Source organism: Molothrus ater, chromosome 22, assembly GCF_012460135.2.
Source record: "Molothrus ater isolate BHLD 08-10-18 breed brown headed cowbird chromosome 22, BPBGC_Mater_1.1, whole genome shotgun sequence".
NCBI lineage: Eukaryota > Metazoa > Chordata > Aves > Passeriformes > Icteridae > Molothrus > Molothrus ater.
In genome coordinates this window covers 1561076-1581875 of record NC_050499.2, presented here as the reverse complement: position 1 = coordinate 1581875, position 20800 = coordinate 1561076, and the positions used below count along the sequence as shown (strand labels likewise).

Genomic DNA, 20800 nt, shown 5'->3' with positions numbered 1-20800 from the left:
TGTGCCACGCCTGCATGTGCATCTCTCTACCCACAGCACGCTTCAAACACACACAAAAAGGGTTAAGATGAATTTTTCTCTCCAACCTTTTAATTAAGCCATTAGTCTCTTCCCCCTTAACCCAGGAATGAGAGGCCTGTCTTCACAGGAGCAAATGATTTCCCCAGAGTAATGAAGATGCATTATCATACAGAAAAAAATCATTAGTTGCTATGTCCAGAACAATGCGATTGCTCAATTACTGCACTAAAAGAGATCACAGCCTTCCCAGTGCTCCACGTGCTAACTTGGAGGAGATGCATCCAAATGGATGTGCCCAGAAAAACAGCACTGGTTCAGCACAAGACCTGGACACTACAAAGGTCCCACAGAATGATTTCCCAACCAGGCTTTGCTCGCTTCACATTTTAGACACCACAGCAGCAGATCCCAACAGGGTTTTCTCCAAGTGCTTTACAGCAGCCTCAAGCTTCATCAAGGGAAATTCAGGTTGGATAGAGGAAAAAGTTTTTTACAGAAAGAGTGATAAAGTTCTGGAATGGCTGCCCAGGGAGGTGGTGGAGTCACCATCCCTGAGTGTGTTTAACAAAGCCTGGATGTGGCTCTGGGTGCCAGGGTTTAGTTAAGGGGTTGAGGCTGGGTTGGACTCAGTGACCCTGAAGGTCTCTTCCAACCCAGTGATTCTGTGAATTCTGTGATTCTGTGAACAAAGGAGTTGGGATGTTGGGAAGGGGAGTTTCCCTTTGCACTGAGAAGGTCTCTATTATCTTGGTAAGGATTCACCAGGAGCACTCAACACACTGAAGGAACTGCTGGTGAAATGCAGGGGCCAGCAGGGTTTGGGAACCCAGCACCACCAGCCACAGCCTCACAGGGCCCCTCAGGATGAGGAAGGATCAACACCAGGGATTGTCAGCGGGGTTTGGTTCCCTCTCTTGGAAGGGACCACCAGAGTTATCCAGTCCAACTCCTGGCCCTGCCCAGACACTCCAACAATCCCCCCCTGTCCCTGAGAGCATTGTCCAAAGGCTCCTGGAGCTCTGGCAGTGCCATTCCCTGTTCAGTGCCTGACACCCTCCAGGGGAAGAACCTTTTCCCTTCATCCCATCCCTCCGTCCTTCATCCCCCTCCAAAGCTCTAGGCCAGCTGCAAAATGCTGTTCCCCCCCAGTTTATCTGATGAGGATGCTCCAAGCCCCAATTTCCCCTCCTCACCGCCCCCAGGATGATTAAGAGCAGGGTTTAGTCACCCAACCAGGGTCCCATTATTCCTTCAAATGGATAATTTCAGTCCTTCTCTCACCTACTGAGATATCCATTAAAAAATGACTCATTAACTCTTCCCCCTGTGTCTTTGGCACAATAATTCCAGCACGGATGTGGGTCAAGCAAAGATGTTCATGAATTCCCATCAAACCCATTTGGCCTGCAAGGGGAGGAGTGAGTGTCAGAAGTGAGTGGTTTATTTAGACATTCTGTCCTCCACATGAAACATTTAGACATTCTCCTCTCGCCACCCAAGACACCTCTGAAGTTAATTTACTTTAAAAAAGGTTTTTAAAATCTGAACAAAATAACATATTGTAACTAATGAAATGTTCTATTTGACCTGAAAAAATTATTTTTGTTCATGTTTTTGGTTAACCCAATACAGCATGTTTTCTTCAGTTTTTCAGTTCAGACAGACAAGGGCGAAAAAGAAAAAAAATCAATTTCAGAGCTGCAAACAGCCCATTCTGTAACAGTTGTCACAGAGACTGCAGCTTATGTTAATATTAAAGTACTGCTTTAGCAATTTATGAACATTATCTGGAAAGTGAAGGCACAAATTAGCAGAGATGAAGGAAGTTACCCGAGTTAATGCATTTTTGGCACTAATATCCTTCTATTGTTCAACTCATCTGAAATTGCTACAGGTCTGCAGTGCCAAACCAGGGAGAGCTCAATGGTTAACACAGCTTGGAGACGATTCCAGGAGGGTTTGCACCCCTTGGAGGACAAGGCACACAATGCTGGGATGGTTTGGGTTGGAAGGGACCTTAAAGATCCTCTCGTTCCACCCCATGGGCAGGGACACCTTCCACTGTCCCAGGCTGCTCCAAGCCCTGCCCAGCCTGGCCTTGGGCACTGCCAGGGATCCAGGGGCAGCCCCAGCTGCTCTGGGAAATCCATTCCAGGTCCCCATCACCCTCACAGGGAACAATTTCTTCCCAATATCTGAGTTCACCCTCCCTCAGTTTAAGGCCATTCTCCCCTGTCCTGTCACTCCATTCCTTGTCCACAGTCTCTCTGCATCTTTCTTGTCAATTCCTTCAGGCTCTGGAAGGCCACAGTTCACTCACCCCAAAGCTTCTCCTCTCCAGGTGAGCACCCCCAGCTCTCCCAGCCTGGCTCCAGAGCAGAGGGGCTCCAGCCCTGGAGCATCTCCGTGGCCTCCTCTGGGCTCCTCCAGCAGCTCCAGCTCCTTCCTGTGCTGGGACCCCCGAGCTGGAGGCAGCTCTGCAGGTGGGGTCTCAGCTGGGGGGCAGAGGGGCAGAATCCCCCCCTGCCCTGCTGCCCAGGCTGGGGATCAGCCCAGCACAGGGGGGTTCTGGGCCAGGGCCTGTCCAGCTCTCCCCCACCTGCACCCCAAGTGCTTCTCCCAGAGCTGCTCTCCATCCCTTCATCCCCAGCCTGGATGATCCTGGGGGTTGCAGCACCTGCCCTCAGTCTGATTAAACTTCCTACAGATCATTCCAAGAGGAGGTTTTCAGTACCCACATCCTGGAGAAACCACGAAGAATTCAGTTCCTGGACTTGACTACCCTTCCAACCCAACCATTCTCTACACAAAGAATGTGACATTTGAGTATTCTGGAGAAGGCTGGGGACCTCCAGGAGAATGTGGTGTGGCTGTCAGGGGGGTTGGTTATTTCCAGCCAGGATTGGTGCTGAGCAGTTTGCAGGAGTGAGGATCCCGTGCCGCATACGGTGCTTGCTTTAGTTAAATGCAAACCGGCAATCTCTGCCTTCACATGTGACAATTGCCATGCGATTTCTGTCTCATTAAGCTCTGAAATGTAAAACAAATGGGATTTATGCGGCTGCTGCTCGGCATTCTCACACGGAGTCAAGTCTTTCCTTCAGTGGCTCTTCAGTCTTATCACTGTCTTATCTCAGTACCTGGTGCTCCCCCACCTTGGGTTGAAACAGCAGAACAGACAGACCAGGGGCAGCTGTAGCACACAAATCCTCCTGTTTTCCCCCAGGTTGTGACACCAACTCTCATGGATGTCACACGAGCCTTCTGTGCCTCAGTTCCCCCCACGTGCCACTGTCAGATGAACTCGGCTCATTCAGATTCCAGCCCACCCATCCAGTGTGTTTATTTACAGCACTGTGCATGGAATAACAATCTCTGAAACGCAGCTCTTTGTAAGGCTGGCAGGAGAAATTGTACAGGCAGCATTTGGGAGGTATTTTGGAGAACATGGACCATCAGTGAAGTGCTTTTCCACACACAAACCATGAAAATTTAAAGGCTGTTTACAGAGCATTTGATTCCAGCAATCATTCCCAGGGGTACAGCAGTACTGTAAACTCGGTATTTGGGGTGATTTCATTGGTGCCACTGGTACCAGGCTGGCCTGGCCAATGCTCAGGACATGAAGCTTTATGACCACAGGGGTCCAGGGCAATGACTCTGGTCCTTTTCTTCCAACTACAAAGATCAAGCACCCCCCAATGCTCCACAGACTGGCAGCACCAACAAGGATGCTCTGAGATCCAGGGCATCTACAGCAGCACAGCTGGTCACTGAGTGTCCTGCAGAAGTCAGAGAATCATGGAATTGTTACGACTGGAAAAGTCTTTAAGGTCATCAAGTCCAAAAGTGAAGTCAAGGGGATTCACTTAAACCACGTCATTGGGATGCCCCATCCCTGGAAGTATTAAGGGCCAGCTTGGACAGGGCTCAGAGCAACCTGGTCTAGGGGAAGGTGTCCCTGTGGCAGGGAGTGGAACTGGGTGGGTTTTATGGTCTCTGCTAAATCAAACCCTTCTGGAGTTGCCTGGAAAACTGCTGGAGAGCACCAGCCTCCACTTTGGGCAGCCCAGCTTAATGCTGAGTTTTGCTGAGAGCAGCTCAGTTTTGGGTACCTAAATGGCCACCTTAAGAGGTGTGACATTTACTCAAAGTACCCAGCAAATGCCCAAACCACCAGGAATTTGGCACCCAGAGGCAGAACATCACCAAGCTCTGGCTGCTCTTGGCTCCTCCAGCCTTGCCCAAGGGTGCTCAAGGAGCCAGAAACGGGACAAGGACCCAACCCCAGCTCCACACACCCTGCTACCCCAAGGCCACCTCCCCAAGCCACAGAATATTGTCACCTTGGGCACAAAACACCCAGCCAGCAGCAGAGCCAGCGTGCCAGGAATTGTAAAGCCAGAGCACAAAGCAGCACAAGAGGAGACGGATTCTGGAGCGCCTGGAAAACCAGGAGAAACACAACAGCAGGGAGGAGTTTCTATGGGAAGCACAAAGCCAGGTGTTGTTCAGCAAAGCCCCGCTCTGCACGCTCAGGAGGAGAGCCTTGGACAAAAGCAAGAGCTCCCACTGATGCCATTGTCGAGCTCATAGAGACGAGATTTCTCTGGAAGAAAAGCAGCCCTGCGACAATTATTTATTGCCACAAAAACATCTTCCTCCTCAGCTTTTGTTGGTGCAACACAGACCACGTGTGGCTCCAGCCAGGGAAAGAAAAGCTACCAACAGGATCAAGAAAGGCTGAGATTAATCTGGTTTAGGATAGATAAAAAACCAACTCGAGCAATCAGTTTTAAAATTAATATTAAAGTTGTAAGTCACCTTTGACTATATTAAAATACAAACTGGAGCACACAATAAGCCCCAAATAAGCCCCACTGGCAGTCAGAACAGCTCCCTTATCAACCTCTAACATCCTCTATAAAATAATAACTGGAAGGCAGACTGCTCTGAGAGAAACTCCCTCTCCTGGGGCACGGTGATGTGACCCAATTCCTGCTGCCATTTCAGGAGCCCTGGCTTGGCCAGTGCTCCCTGTGCCAGCCAGGAGCTCAGCTGCAGCAGGAGTCACTGGGGAGGGAGAGCTGGCATGGAAAGGCTGGGCACAGAGCTATACTCTGGGTGTGGCTGTGGGGCACAAAGGGACTCCGTGCTGCAACTCAGGGGCTCTGGTGTCTTTCTCCCCCTCCCAGTAATGCTGTGGAGTTTTGGGAACTGATTTTCTCCCAGCCCTTGGCTTCTCCTTCTCAACATTTCCAAACTTTCTTCATTATTGCTTTGCAAGAGGCTGGGAGGCTCCTGTTGAGGCAGCACAGCGTGGGTGGAGCAGGGCAGCACCAAGGGAAGCTGGGGATGGATGGGCAGCACAGCCCAAGGCCCATGCCAGGGGCAGGTGCCCAAGGACACCAGCAATAACAGCCCCATAACAGAGAGGAGGAGCACGGGGAGCTGTGGGCAGCGCCCCAAAGTCATGGAGAGAACGGGGACAGGCTCTGGTTGTTCTGCCCTGGACCTCTGCAGTCACCATCAAGATGGTGCACTAGCACAGAAATGTCTCACCCACACCCCGTGAGCACTGGCATGACCTAAAGAGGCATCTCTGGGTAGTTCAGGGGGCTGGAACTGTTGATCTCCACACAGGGTTCCCACCAGAGCCCACCAGAGCCCACCAGAGCCACCAGCCTCAGGTTCTTGGGCACAGGGGCCAAAATGGGTCTTGGGACAGAACTGAGGCTCCTCGTGCTGCCACAGAGATCTGTCAGCAGGACAGCTGCATGAGCTGCTCCCCAACACATGGCTGCCTGCTTGAGAGGGCTCCAAATAAATAAATAAAGCCACTGCCTCATTAGCATGCAAATGTATTCAAGCCCCATTTCAGTTTGAATTCTATGCATACGATCAGAGTGCAAAATGCAAATTATACAAGTGCACCCATAGGAAGAAACAAGCAGGAACTCTGCACAAAGGGATTAGGGCCAGGCTACTTCCCTCAGAAGGTTCCAGCGCTGGGGGGGCTCTTGTTGGGGAGGATCCTTTAATGGCCACCAGTCACGCTGCACTGAGCTTTGTTACCAACACTTGGAAAAGCATCCTGACTCCAAACACTTGGAAAAGCATCCTGACCCCAGCTCTGGAGCAACTGCTGGCTGGAAACTGGCTCAGGGAGAGGAGGGGAGGGTGGACAAACAGACACCAAGAGGGGCTGTAGTCTCAGCACTCACAGCCAAGGGTTTCCCCAAGGGATCAGCCCCCGTTCAGATTGGCCTGAGAGAGCAAAGGTGTCCCCAGTGCTCCTCAGCAGCTCCCAAAAGGCAGCATTAGCCAGGTCCACCCACCAAGCCAGGGAAATGGGTCAGGACAGCCAGAAAGGGGCAGCAAGGGGCGTCTCAAGCAGCAGAGACCATCGGGAAGAGGGTCACCACCACTGTCCCCATCTCAGTGACAAGGGAGGTGATGCTCCCCCAGTCTACCCCACCTCTCCTTCCCATGGAGATTTGGCTGGGAAGGCTCTGCAAGCTGTGGGGGGAAAGACAGAAGCCCAGCTTGGAAGGTCCTCTGCAGACCAAGGTCAGCTCAAGAGACCCCCATTGAACCTGGTTTTAGCTGAGTAAGGCTGAGCTCTGCTCCAGCCCAAGCCCCAGGCCCTTTGTCCAGGCTCCCAGGCCCAGCAGGCGGTGGTGTGGGAGATCTTGCTCCCAGGGACACTCCAAGCCTGGCAGAGAAGATGGGAGGCTGTGCATGTTCATCTCTCCCTCCTACGTGTGTGAAATTCTCAACCCACCATTATCGTATTACATTTTCATTTTAAAGTAAATATCTGTTTTCAATTAGTACTTACCGTGAGGGGCATGCATCACTGAGAACACTTATTTCTCTTCCTTTCATTATTAGATTAGGAGTCGCTCAAGTTTAACCACATTTAGCAGCAGCAGACACCCAACTGCTCTGCAGACACTAATCCTCTTCCCATCTCCACCCCCACCAAGGTCCCAGTCCAGCTGCTGCAGCCTCCCTGCCAAGGCTCCAGACCAAGGTGTGGCATCAGCCTGGTGCAGCCCTGGCCAACCTTCCTGAGCCCATCCACCAATGCCCTGCACATCCTCCCTCCAGGCTGTTACATTTCCACTGCTTTTCCTTCAGTCACAAAGTCTGACCCTCTGGCCATGCCATCCGTGTAGCAACAAGGGCCACATGGACTCCCCCAGGGTTACAAGAAGTGAATAAAACCTGGAGCAGAGCTGCCCCAAACCTCACAAATACAACCAGAAGCACGGGGAGGATCAATCATTTCTGGTGCTCCACCTGCTTATTCAGTCCTGGGTTAGCACTTGGCCACCCAGTATCCTTCCCAAATCTCCCACTCCTCATCTTCCCCAGGGAGGAAAGTCCTTCCTCCCAGTGGGATCACCCAATATTCTTCCTACTCCTGATATTTCCCCAGTAAGGAAATCCCTTCCTCACAGTAGGATCACCCAACAGCCTTCCCAAGTCTCTCACTCCTCATTTTCCCCAAGGGAGGAAAGCCCTTCCTCGCAGTAGGATCATCCACTATTCTTTCCAAGTCTCCCATTCCTGATATTTCCCCAGAAAGGAAAGCCCTTCCTCCCACTATGATCACCCAATATCCTTCCCAAGTCTCCCAGTCCTCATTTTCCCCAGTAAGGAAAGCCCTTCCTCCCAATAGGATCACCCAATAGCCTTCCCAGGTTTCCATTTCCAGATCCTTCCCCAGTAAGGAAAGCCCTTCCTCCCAGTGGGATCACCCAATGTCCTTCCCAGGTTTCCCATTCCAGCCCTTCCTGCAGTGAGCTCCTCCCAAGCTCTCCGTGCTCGGCCCTGGGTGAGAGCACTCTAAGCATTATAGTACTATTATACCTTGCTCATTATGCCTGGTTTTTATTACCTGGCCTCATTAAGTTAAGAAGCCTCTGTAATTTAACTGCATCTCTTGGTCTCCGCACGGGGGCTCCAGCTGTGCCTGTCGTCAATCACTTTATTAAAAACACAGGACAAAAATTAAAATTATCCCCATTACTGCCCATCAATCTCTTCAATTGCCTCTTAGGTCCTTTCTTTACCTGCTCAATGCACCAGTGCCAGACTGATATCATTGGCACCCTCAGAGTCTTTCCATATTTCCAATAATTAGGGGCTGGTTTTAAGGTGCTTTCAGAGCTGTGCAAGTGAGGCAGATGCTGGCACACCATGGCCTCGTGGTGCGGAGCAGAACAGGCAATAAAAGCACGCAAGCAGACCAAGAGAAATAAACTGTGTTAGACAATAAAATCTAATTTCATCAAACTCAACACAAGATGCTTTACAGACACACAGATCAGATTAACACTGGTTTAGAATTCAATATACTGTGACAAATTGGGATGTTCAGAGAGCCACCACAGTGGCTCACTGGCCAGGCCAAAGGCAAGAAGAGACCTGAAATCCATTTCCAAGTCCCAGAGAAAAACCAGCAATCAGCAGACAAATGATTTTTACAACAGTTTCCCCTTCACCCACCACAGGGATACTCAACATCCTTTGTGCAAAAAACCCTTCCTACACTCCATGTTAAAATTTCAGATATCAAAAGGTGGTATTTTGCCAAGTCTACTTCCAAGTCTCCAATCCCTAACTCTTGGACGTTTCCTGCTCTACAAGTTTCAAAAGTTCAACTTTTCTTCCTGATTTTGAACAAGATGCTCCCACTGGGACAACAACTCTGATCTGCTCGAGTCAGCAGAAACTTGCAGGGGTTAAGAGCATTGCACAGATTTCTGTCTATCCTTGGGATAAAGCCAAACCACGGGGAGAAACCTCCCTGCTGCAGGGAAAAATCACTGTGCTGGATGAAAGGTTTGCTCCAACCTCCCCTGCAAAGACACCACCAAGGGACATCAACCCCTTGGCACTTGCTCGTGGTGTTTTTCCTTGAGATGTTTCACTCTTCCCCACCACCTCTACTCCTCCCCAGGACAAAGCAGCCTTCCTTTAGCACTTCCCCTCCTGATTTGCTTCCAACACAGAGAGAGTGAACAGAGGCAATGTGGGGAGACCAGAGGAAGCTGCACAGAGATGCTGCCCAGGTGTGGCAGACGCCACCTTGCTGCAGCCAGGAGGGGAGGAGGGTGAGGGGTGGCAGCTCTCTTGAGGCACAGCATCCTTAGGAGCAGGTCAGACAGAACTGTGGCAATGTGAACAGCCTGGAATGCTCTGGCTCTGCCTTTCCAGCCAGGCCTCTTGACAAGAGAGAGCTTTGAGGATTTCAAAGGGCGCCGTGTTCCCCGGTTTATCACAAGTGTCTATCTTAAACCAACATTATCATTTTAAGCATGACTGGAGCAAGAGGAATCTTCAGCAGGCGCTGCTGCCTCGGGAGAGAGACACAGAGACAGAAAAGACCCCTCAGACTCACAACCCCGTGCAGACCCCGACACAGCCAGCCCAAGAGCTGTGCTGCTGCCATCAGCGCAGATCTGTCAGCAGGGACATGTACCCTGCTCCAGGCTTGACAGGAAAGACATTTCAGCTCTGCCATGAAATTCCTCCTGCTGCCCTTTCCAGAGTGTTACAGCTCCACTTTGGTGCCACCCCAGTGGAGGGGAACGGATGTTTTCCAAGGGGTGGCAGGTGACAGAGACAGCCACCTCCTTCCAAAATGCTCCCTACAGCCACTGCCAGGCCAAACACACCTGGCAGGGAGGCAGAGAGCAGCCCTGGGGTGACACCCACCCCAACACCCAAACCATGAACACACAGCCTGCATGCACCAAAAATGCCCAGAAAACCATCCCCCTCACCAAAGCAAGAGCAGATGACCATGGCCAGGGTGTGGGGCTGGAATGACCATGGCCAGGGTGTGGGGCTGGACTGGGACAACTTTAGGTGTGCAGAGGCTGAGTTGGGCTGCAGAGGTTATCCCAGCTGCACATAGAACAGGGATTAGGCACATAAAGGCTGAGGGACAGCAGGACTGAAGATGTTTCCCCTGGTCCCTGGTGGGGGAGATCCTGAGCAGTCCAAACCAGCAGTGTTGTCTCCCAGGTACAGAGAGAAGACCCTGTCTTGTTCCCTGGCAATTCCCATTACTAGAAGGGCCAATAAAGGAAATCACAAGAAATCTACCATCAGTAAGTCAAGCTTCAGCTTAGACAGAAAGAGTTAATTTACAGCCACTCCAAGCTTCGATATCTTAAACCTTTTCAGTGTCTGGACAAGATGAGGAATAAGCACAGACAGTGTCAGACTCTGTGATCAGGAGGACAAAACACTGCAAACAGCTGTGCCTAATTTTAGCATCTGTTGGTTCTGTTTCTCAGGCACTTGTGGAGGATGGGGGGTGGCCCCGTCACTCCTGGCTTATTAAAGACACAGCCAGAAGGAAAAGAGGCGAGTGTTGAATCACACTCCGGGGATTAGCTCAGGGGAGAGAGCAAGAACAGACCAGGAGCAGCAGCCATTCCCTGCTGCAGGGCATCCCACAGGATCCACGGGAGGGGTGGAGCTGCTCATGGAGGGCAGAGACCCCTTGGGTGCATTTATTGCTGTGGGGGGCTCAAAGTTGGGTCAGACAGCCCCAAGTCCCCTCCTGTGATGGTGTTCACAGGGGTCTGAGGATGAGGGAAGAGATGAGGATCTGACTCCATGTTTCAGAAGGCTGATTTATTATTTTATGATATATATTATATTAAAACTATACTAAAAGAATAGAAGAAAGGATTTCATCAGAAGGCTGGCTAAGAATAGAAAAAGAATGATAACAAAGGCTTGTGACTGACCGAGACAGTCTGGACAGCTGGACTGTGGTTGGCCATTAATTAGAAACAACCACATGAGACCAATCACCTGTTGCATTCCACAGCAGCAGATAATCAATGTTTACATTTTGTTCCTGAGGCCTCTCGGCTTCTCAGGAGAAAAAATCCTAAGGAAAGGATTTTTCATAAAAGATGTCTGTGGCACCTTCCCACCCCCCGGCCGTTCCTCCTGCGGAGCAGCCCACGGCACTCACACACGATGTGCTCCAGGCAGGGTCACCTCAAGTGTCCAACCCCGCACTGGGGTGGCACCTTCAGAGGGTCCCCAGCTCTCCTCCCAGCCCAGCACTCAAACACCCTCTCCATTCCGAGGGCACGGCCTCAGCTGCGGTGCCCCAGGCCAGGCTTGGTGGCCTCAGCACCCCCGGAGCCCAGCGGTCACCTTGTCCCTTTGCGAGGAGGTGACACGGGCAGGTGCGTGCGGAGCGCTCGGCTCCTCCATGCGAGCGCGGCTGCTGCCACCGCCAGGCTGAACGGCAGCACTGAGGGTGAGACCTGCCCAGCTCCGCCAGGTGACCGGGATCGGGGCCCAGCCCTCGGGCACTCCCGCCCGGTGACCGGGATCGGGGCCACAACCCTCGGGCATTCCCGCCCCGTGCACCCCCGGCGCTCCGGGGCCATCCCCGTGTCCTGCACTGCTCCTCCGGCGCTGGAACCGCGCGGGTGAGGAGGCGAAAATCCTCGGGAAAGCTGTGGCTGGGATCACCTGAACGGGCACTAAACACACACACCGAGGGGAATGAGTGCTCGCAGGGTGGAGGCAGCCGCAGACATCGGAGGAGCTGATAAGGCTCGTGTGAGTGATAACGATTTTGTCTCCAGTTATTTTTGTGCAGCTGGGAACAAGTGGCTGCAGTCAGCGCCTTGCCAGCTGGGGAGAGAGCAGCGGTTCTGCATGGTCGGGGATGGAAGCACAGCCAGCTCAGCCCCCACCACACTCCCTGGGTTTTCTCCTCGCTGGCAGAACTTGTCACAGCCTGACCGAGAGAGCACCGAGTGACACCTCAGGGTGACAGGTGAAGATGCAGAGCGAGGAGTGGAAAGAGCAGGGTTTTCCTGCAGACACAGCTTGAGGGAAAGATTCAAGCCTTGGCTGCCTCAGCAACATCTCCATGTGCTGGCTGGGTTTAAACTTTTAGAGAAGCCAGAGGCCTTTTCCTGTTGGGCAGAGAGAAACTCTCACCCAACACCTGAAGGCAGAGCAGCCAGAGGTGACCATCTCCCTGCAGGCCCCACAGCACTGCCAGCATGGACCAGTGCCACCCTTTCCTCATCTCTGTGGCTTTGGGAAGCCTTGAGCTGGAGCTGAATCAGGGCTCGCAGTTTGTCACACAGCAGTGACAGCTGAGCCTCATCCTTGGTCTCACCAGCTGCAGCCAACAACTCCCAGTTAGCACTGGGAAAGGCAGAGGCAGATCCAGCTGGGCACCTGGGCAGATCTGCAGGAGCAGCCTGCTCCTCCTGGGCCAGCAGCCTCACCAGACCCAGCCAATATTGGCCAAACCACGTTTTCATCTTTGGTTTGCAGCCAGCACCAAAGAATGAGCAGGCCTGGTTGTCCAGAAGGAAGCTCCATGCACCTCTCTGCATTCCACACCATAGAATCAGAATGGTTTGGGAAGGGACTTTGAAATGCATCTCATTGCACCTCCCTGCCATGGCCAGGGCTGACATTCACTATCCCAGGTTGCTCAGGTTCCCATCCAACCTGGCCTTGGGCACTCCCAGGGACAGGGCACAGCTCCTCTGTGCCAGGGCCTCACCACCCCCACAGGGAAGGATTCCTTCCCATCATCAGCTACCCCTGCTCTAAGGAGCTTCTGCACCTGTCTCCACATCCCCTCCTGATCCAGGGGCTTCAGATCCATCCACAGCAGCTCCTTCCATCCCACTTTTTCCAGAGACTCTCAAAATCCCTGCTGTTGTTCCTGCCGTGCTGGCCATTATGCAAGTTCGGCTGTCTTAACTCGCTGCTGAGCATACAAGTGGGGCTGACATTTATTTAATCCTCATAGTAATGTTGACTGTGTACTTACTGAAACACCTCATGCTTATGGAAGACATTTGTTTCCAAGCAGCTTATGCTAAATTGCAGTGATATAAAGGAAACACTTATCCAATATTGACATTCACTGACTGGCAGCAGACTGCTTGAATACTCATTTATGCTGGGGGTGGGAGAGGGACGGGACAACAGGCACCTGAGAGGGAATCAGGCCTTTCCTTTCTGACCTTTTAATGAGTTTGGTGATATAAGGTTAATGATAACCTGCCCAAAATGCAAGGTGGGACTCCAAACCCTGTGGCTTCTTCCACTCACATTCCATGCTTACATAGGGCCCACAGCACAAAGATTGATCCCTCATCCATGGGGAAGTTTGAGGAGCTCATCCCTTCCACCATTGGTGCATATTTCATAATTAGCAGGGCTCCTCTCACCTGCAGTGTGTCCTGCTGGGCACAGCTCCTCAGAAAAACCACATTATTGAACATTTTCTCTGTTATTTCCCCTCCCACAGCATTGGGGTTGCTCACCCAGGAGGCTCCTGAAACCTTCAGGAGGTGCTGCTGCATCCTCCCAGAGCCGGCCCTGCCAGGCAGGGTGTTCACCACTGCCTTTGCCTCATATTGAGCATGACAGCCCCAGAGCCCAGAACATAAATCCAGCAGCCCTTAGGAGGTGAATTAGCCACCACACGACCACACACATGTGAAACCTGCGAGGCAATTCCACCCAGCGCAAAGTAATTGCAAACAAAAGACAGCATGTATTATCCAAGTTGAAAGTCTGACCGTGCCTGCATCAATGGTTAATGAGCAGCAGTTATGGCAAAGCCCTCAAAAACCAATTACATCCTGCTCCACCCCAAATGCAGCAGACCAAGAGCTGCTGTAGCTTTTGTTGCGAGTGGGGGCGTTGAATGAACACATTAAGACAAGATCTTATCCCCAAGTTAGCATCTGAATTTAACAATGCGAGTGTTCCACCTCCCACTTCCCCAGCATGTGACACTACCCGAGGCAGGACGCCCAGAGCCCATCGCTCACAGGCACTAAAAGCACATTTAGATTTTAAGCTGTTTAATGCAAGTCGGTAAAAGGAAGAGCCATGTAACAGCCAAGCGACCTCCAGCTCCTTTGCTCCACTTTGGAGGCTGCTGCTGCCACCAGGGAAAGGCAAACACTTGAGCGTGGGTCTTGCCAGCAAGGCAATGAATAAACAGGCTGGGCTACACTCAAAGGGCATATTGAACCAGGACATCTGGTAGGCCACCGTTTCCAAGACCAAATCCCAGCATTTTCTCTGTCCTACCACAAGGAACAATTCAGAAATGGATACTTTTCCTCTTCCACCTTGAGCAGTCTGGAGTACAGACGTGCCATGAGGTGCAGTGGAGGAATGGGAACCCACGAGATCTGAGCAGCACCAGGATGCTGCTGCTCAACCTTTACCTGGAAAGACGAGCACAGGTTTTAAACTTTATTTCTTCCCAGCCAAGAAACCCTGCACATCTCCTGGCACGTTTGAAATGAGTATTGGGTTCCCACATCCCTGCAAAAGCCAGGCCATGTGCCAGCCCTGAAGGCAGGGCAGACCGCCTCAAAAACTCACAGCTCCACCAAAGGCCTTAAATCTCAGCAAATAAGAGACTGATTTACAACCAATTTGTTTCACTACCTATTGATTTATACAATAAGCTTGTACATGGTCACTGTGGCTCTGTCGCTCTCTTTGGCCAGAGGTGGCTCTCCATGAAGCCAAAGGAAAGACTTGTATTGCATCTGAACAGAAGATAAATTAGGGCCTTCAGCAATTGTTGGTATAAATTTGCTGGGTTTTAAAGTAAATAAATAAATAAATAGAAGCTGTTTAATCCTACTGGAAGGATTCTGGAAGTGATGTAAAGCCAATTCTCCAGCAGCATTTCCATAAAGCCCCCTGCACCCAGCGTGCTGAGGAGCTGAGAGCACTGTACAAACTCGCAAAGCCGATCATTAAATCAGAGCTTTGGAGCAGCCACACTCTCCATCACAGGCTGCTCTCAGGAAGAAAACAGTTTATTCAAAGCCCTTGATCCTCAGCCAGCTCACAACCTAAGGGGCACATTGGCCTATCCCCCCTTTATTTACAGCTACAAAAGAAAGAAGAGCACAGAGCTTTTTTATCCTGACGTTTGCAGTCCGACTATGGAGCGGCTGGAGCCAGTACCACGCGGTGCTGGGAACCTGTCAGGGATTTCTAGGCACGTTCAGACTCCAGTTGGTGTCCCCTAAACCAACAGGAAAGCACAGAAATAATCGACATCAGCCTGAGATGCGCTGTGCATTAACTGCCTGGGCACCTCTGCTTAACCTTGGCAGGGGGAGGCTGGTGGGGAGGTGGTGTCAGCTCTGAGGAGGAACATCTGAGGGGGAACATCTGCCCAGCTCCCCTCCCTCTGGCACAGGGCACCTGAGCAAAACCCCAGCTCCTCCCTCCTGTGCTTTTCTGAGAGCTGAAACCTTGCAAGAAAAGCTGATTTGAGCAAAGTCATCAGTGGTCCTCACGTGGCTCTCACCGCAGGAGGTGCAGATGGGAGATGGGAAACCTAAATTGTGTTAAAACAGGTGTTGGAGGAGGCAATTCTGCACCATTCCTTTGGGACAGCACAGACTGGACCACACCAGTTTTATCTTGAGGCTTATTTCAGTTCCTTTCCCATGCAGCCCAGCTGTGAACACATTGCCCCTGCCAAGCCTGCACCTTTCCACCAGCAGCACCTCACAAAGCACTCTCCAAACCACCTCTGTCTTCTACTCAACCATTTCCAGTTCACAGAACCACAGAATATCCTGAGGTGTGACCTCTTGGGCTTCAGGAGCTCTTCCTCACCATCATTTTCAAAGCTCACTGGGTGCTTCCACTCCTTTGTACTTCCTGAACAGCTCCCAGTAATGGCACTGGGCTTAGGGAAGAGCCCAACACACTCCCTGGCAAAGCTGCCCTGCTCCCCACATGGCAGGGGAATTAACATGGAAGAGGGACCACAGCCACAGATTTCCAGGCTTTTCCTTGACAGAGTCGTGGTTGTCAGACTCAGAAACCCCCCAAGTGCCCCAGCTCTGGCACACACACTCCCAGCACCCCAAAGCTTGTACTTTCCCTCCCCATCACCCACTAACCACCCCCAAGATGTGAAAAACCTCATCTCTTGGTCCTAATCAGTGTTGGTGGGTGGAATTGGCCTGGTTTCTCTCATCAGCATGATTTCACCCTTCTCCACCTGGGGGCTGCTGCTGAGCCAGTGGGAAGTTGAGCCACTGCTGCTGCTAACAGGCCCCTCTGACAGAAGATTGTAAAGCATTTGCTTCCAGGGAGGAACCAAGTGAACTGTGAAGGAGAAAAACATACCCTGCAACACCCAGAGAACTCGGTATTCATCACCCCGAGGGAAAGCAAACATGCCTTTGGAAAGAGAGCCCCAGACAGGCAGAAATCTTCCCATCCAAGGTAAATTTAAGATGCTGCCAAATCCACCTAGTACAGGTCAGTGAGAGGAGGGGGTGGCTGTAGGTTCGTCTTCAGTGCTGCTCTCCCCACAGCCCCAGCTCCCACACTGAGACACTTCCCCAGTTGTCTCCAGCCTCCCCCAGTTTGGCTGGCACTGCAGCAGGGGAGGGATGGGTGAGTTATTCCCCAGGCAGATTCATGGCACCAGCAGTTCCTTCCCACCAAGGGTCCCACACATCCCATCTCCACAGGAGGCCACAAGTGCTGGGACTTTCTCTCCCTCCCACCAAAGCCTGGCCCTGGCAGCCTGGGTGGGGTGGAAGAGTGAGTGGTACCAGGGCAAAGCAGCCCTGGAGCACTGACCCAACAACTCTCAGAAACAGCCAGCACTGGCTGCTTCAGACCATTTGCAAGAGGGAAAGAGAGGATGCTCCAGGGAAGGCAATTTGTTCTGCCCAGGTCCCCTGGAGCAGTGAGCTGTGGGACAGATCCTCCTCCCTCCCAGGCTGAGCCATGCCTGGGTGCAGCACGGCCCCAGAGAGGAGCACAAAGCAGCTTCCTCCTCCTTCCTCCTCCTGCCAGCTGCATTGGAAGCCCAAATTCCAGCCTGCATGAACAGCAGGATGCCAGGATATCACCAGGATGCCCATGAAATACAAACCCAAGGGCACAGGTGTACAAATCCCGTGATGGAAAATGTCCTTTTGGGCAGGTTTGGGATAAGGAGATTTTTTGTTAAGTATTGTTCAGACCAGAGATCCCAAGTGAGGTTTTTCAGCACAGGTGATCCTTCCAGCCCTGCTGCCCTTGGCTTGGGGGGATTTAATTATGGCAAATCCCTTCAAGCCACTTTGACAAGAAAACACAGCCCTGCCTGCCCCTTGGCCACAAAAAGGAGCTCCTGAAACTCCTGAAGGGCAGAGCCAAGTGATTTAGGTTGTCCCTTGAAGTGAGTTTTGGACCACCAGCTCCTCCTGGCAAGGCAGGGCTGCCCCGTGGGTCTCCACACAGCATCCCATCCCCCCTGAAACAGGTAAAGGGGGTGTCCCTCCCCTCACCTTAGGGACACCTTTGTCACAGCCAGCCAGTGCCACCACATCTGGACACTGCTCGAGGGGAGGCAAACACAACACACCTGCTGGAAAAGCAGCTTCAGCACCTCCACCCAGGCCTTTCCTGCCCCTCAGCACCCTGTGGCTGCAGGAATCCCGTGCATTAAACCCTTTTAGGGATGCCCTGCACGGTTTCACCCCACGGGAAGAGCCACGGCGCTGCCGACGGCACCTTTGTGGTGCACGGAGAGCGGCAACTCCACAGAAACGCTCCTGGCTCATCCTGGAGAGAGAAACCAGCCGAGAAAACGCTCTGCAAGGCACTCTCTGTGCCTCCTAACCCGGCATGAATAAGCAGGTACCAGCTGCACGATCCTGCAGGAGTCAAACCAGCTGAGCTCAGGCAGCAGAGCCGAGGAGCCGCCGTGGCTTCCCAGCACCAGCGCTATTAAAAAGTGCATTAACCCACATTAAAATCATGGCTGCAAAAGGAAGGAGCGGGGGGGAGAACCCAGCAAATCCCGGCTGGATGCTGCTCACAAACTTCTCCAGCCCCGCTAGCAAAGTGCCATTTGACCTGCAGGGACTGACGGGGTCCGTGTGAGCAGGGAGGGTGCAGAAGGCCGGGAGCAGCTCCCAAATCGCTGCCGTGCCCGGCCCCGCCGCTGCCCTGCTGTACCAGGAGAGTTCAGATTTGTTCAGCCAGAAACCCACACGGAGGACACAGTGGGTTTCTTTTGTGCAGCAGCAAAGGCAAATGCAAACACAGCTTCCTCCCCGAAGGAATATTAGTACAAGCAGAGAGTGAGGGGAAGAGAAAAGGGGAAGGGAGGACAGTGTAGGAGCCCAACATCACATCCGAGCCCAGGAAAAGAGGAGGGAAGGATAACCAGGAGCACAGACGCCACAAACAAGGCGTCCCTGCTCGGGGAATAGGGTGAAACCCAGCGTATGGTGGGGGATGTTCAGCACTAATGTCTGGCTGAGCAAAAAACCAGCTGCCCGTGGAGAAGCACTACTCTCTCCAAAAGTTTTATCCTTCATTTAATCAACAGATGGACTGGCTGCGTGGGTTTGGGGTTTTTTTATCCCTTTTTCTTTTTTTTCCCAAGCATCCCCAAGCCGTACCCTCACAAAAGCTGGCGTGGGGACCACGGCGGCGTGACACAGATGGGATTTGACACCGGCGTTGGGGGGATGAGCAGCACAGAGGCGAAGCCGGGGTCTGGCTGCAGCTCAGCGTTCTCCACAGGTGACAGATAGCCCAGGGAGCAGGCACACAGCAGCATGCCAGACACAGCTTCCCAAAACGCACCCCCTTCACAAATCCTTCTTTTTAAATTTTTTTTTTTATTTTTTTTGCGTGGGAATCAAGCAGGTTGTAAAGTTGCGGGGTGCATTCCTGCGATGCCCACGCTGCTGCCCGCGCCGTGGGGAGGCGGCGCGGGGCCGTGACACCCCCGCGGGGTGCCCACCTCCCCCGGGCTGCCCGCATTGGAACAACTCTCCTTCCTCGCAGCCCCCCGGCACAAATCGCTCCCTAGCCCGGCTCCACAGCCGCAGGCTCCTGTCCCCGGGCTGGAGCCGCTGCCGCCAGCCCGAGCGGCTCCTCCGCTGCACCGAAACTGAGCATCCATCGTCCTCCTGCACCGGGCGGAGCACCGGGCGGCGATGGGGGCCGGGGGGGGGCTGTTACTCAGCCAAGCCGTGTTTACACACAAACACGATCCAATTTACCGAGCTGGAACAGAAAGCACTCATTTGCATACTAAAGATTTTTCGCTTATTTTTAAAGGAAAGAACGGTAAGGCGCCTCGGCGGGGATGCAGGAGGGAAAAACTCTGCAATCCTCCCTGTCTCTCCCCCGCACCCTTCTCCCCACAGCAGCCCCCGCACCCCACCCCGAGCCGGGGACCCCCCCGGGTCCGCCCCGCTCGCAAAGTGCGGGGTCCTACCGTGGCTGAGCAGGAGGCAGCCGAGCAGCAGCAGGAGCAGGTCAGCCTGGAGAGCGCTCATTCCTCAGGGTGGGCTCGGGCTCGGGCTCCGCTGCCGCTGCCGGCGGGGGCTTCAGGCCGCCGCCCGCCGGCTCCGCTCCATCGCCGCCCCCCCAGCTCCTCCCTCCCCCGGCAGCGCTGCCTTCACTGGCGGAGCCTCGGCGGCGCAGCCCGGCTTTTGGAGCGGGGGGGGAAGGGAGGGGAGGGAGCCAAAGTGCCGGGGAAAGGGGGAGTAACTTGCGCGCAGCGGGGAGGAACGAGCGCGCATCGCCCCCTCCCCAAAGCGCCGCGCAGCCAGGGGGTGAGGGTGGGCTGGGGATGCTCCTGCCTCAGGTGATGCTCGCCCCCTTCCCGGAGCTGCCGCCGCCCCAACGGGGCACCTAAAGCAGGAGCGCGAACACCTGCACGGCTCTGCCCGCCCCAGGTCAATTTAAGGTGTGGGGGATCGGTGCCCATCGATCACGGCACCCCTGGACCCCTCCTACAGTCCGTGCCTTCCCGGGGGGCACCCAGAGCCTCCCCCTGAAATACAGGGGAATACTCCCAAAATCCCGGGAAAAGAGAGGGGGAAATAATGTGTGTATGTCAATAATGTGTGTATGTCATTAATGCGTGTATGTCATCCCCCTCCGCCCCCGGAGATAAATTATATCCAACAACCTCCCACAAGTGCAGAGGGAGGGGAAATTGGGGGGGGGAGTCCTCTGCGAGACCCCCAGAGCTGCACCCTCATTTCCTCCAGGAGGGGAGCAGCAGCTCTTCACACCTCCATAAAAACTTACATTGGAGCTGGGAATGAAAAATAAGAAAAGCCCTCCTACAGTCTGTGCCTTCCTGGGGGGTACCCAGAGCCTCGTCCTGAAATACAGGGGAATGATCTCAAAAATACTCCCAAAATCCCAGGAAAAGAGAGGGGGACATAATGTGTGTATGTATGTCGTGTCCACCCCCCTGGAGATAAATTATATCCAACAACTTCCCACAAGTCCAGAGGGAGCTGGAGATGGAGGGGGGGTGAGTCCTCTGCGAGACCCCCAGAGCTGCACCCTCATTTCCTCCTGGAGGGGAGCAGCAGCTCTTCACACCTCCATGAAAACATACATTGGAGCTGGGAATGAAAAATAAAAAATACACCTCTCCCCCCAATAGTTTTGTTTGTGAGGGGGGGACCCTGTGCAAGCACTTCCTGCTGTCATTTTGCAGGACTGGGTAAAGGGACAAAAGGGCCTTTTCCCTCCTTTAATCACCATTTTTATCTTTTTTGGGTTTTTTCAACCTTCTTTATTTTAATTTTCACCCAGCAGGAGTTTGGGGGCAGAGCAGAAGTGCCCAAAAATCAAACCCACCCAATAAAATCATTGCTTACCACTACACTTTAGACGCCTACTGATGCCAGAGCCTCCCTCATCACCAGTCTGAGGGGCATGT

At 53.0% G+C, this 20800-nt stretch overlaps 1 protein-coding gene across 3 annotated transcripts in view; it reads right to left on the bottom strand.

The window, feature by feature from the left end:
• Positions 1 to 19523, bottom strand: part of KIRREL3 (kirre like nephrin family adhesion molecule 3) — a 398993-nt gene extending 379470 nt beyond the window's left edge. For 2 of the 3 annotated variants that reach the window (XM_036397362.2, XM_036397363.2), the window contains exon 1: positions 19334 to 19522. In XM_036397362.2, coding sequence (XP_036253255.1) covers positions 19334 to 19394 — 61 coding nt within the window. In that variant the 5' untranslated portion in view covers positions 19395 to 19522. Of the gene's footprint in view, positions 1 to 19333 lie in introns of all 3 variants that reach the window. The other variant, XM_036397361.2, reaches the window with a different exon arrangement.
• Between the last annotated feature and the right edge of the window lie 1277 nt (positions 19524 to 20800).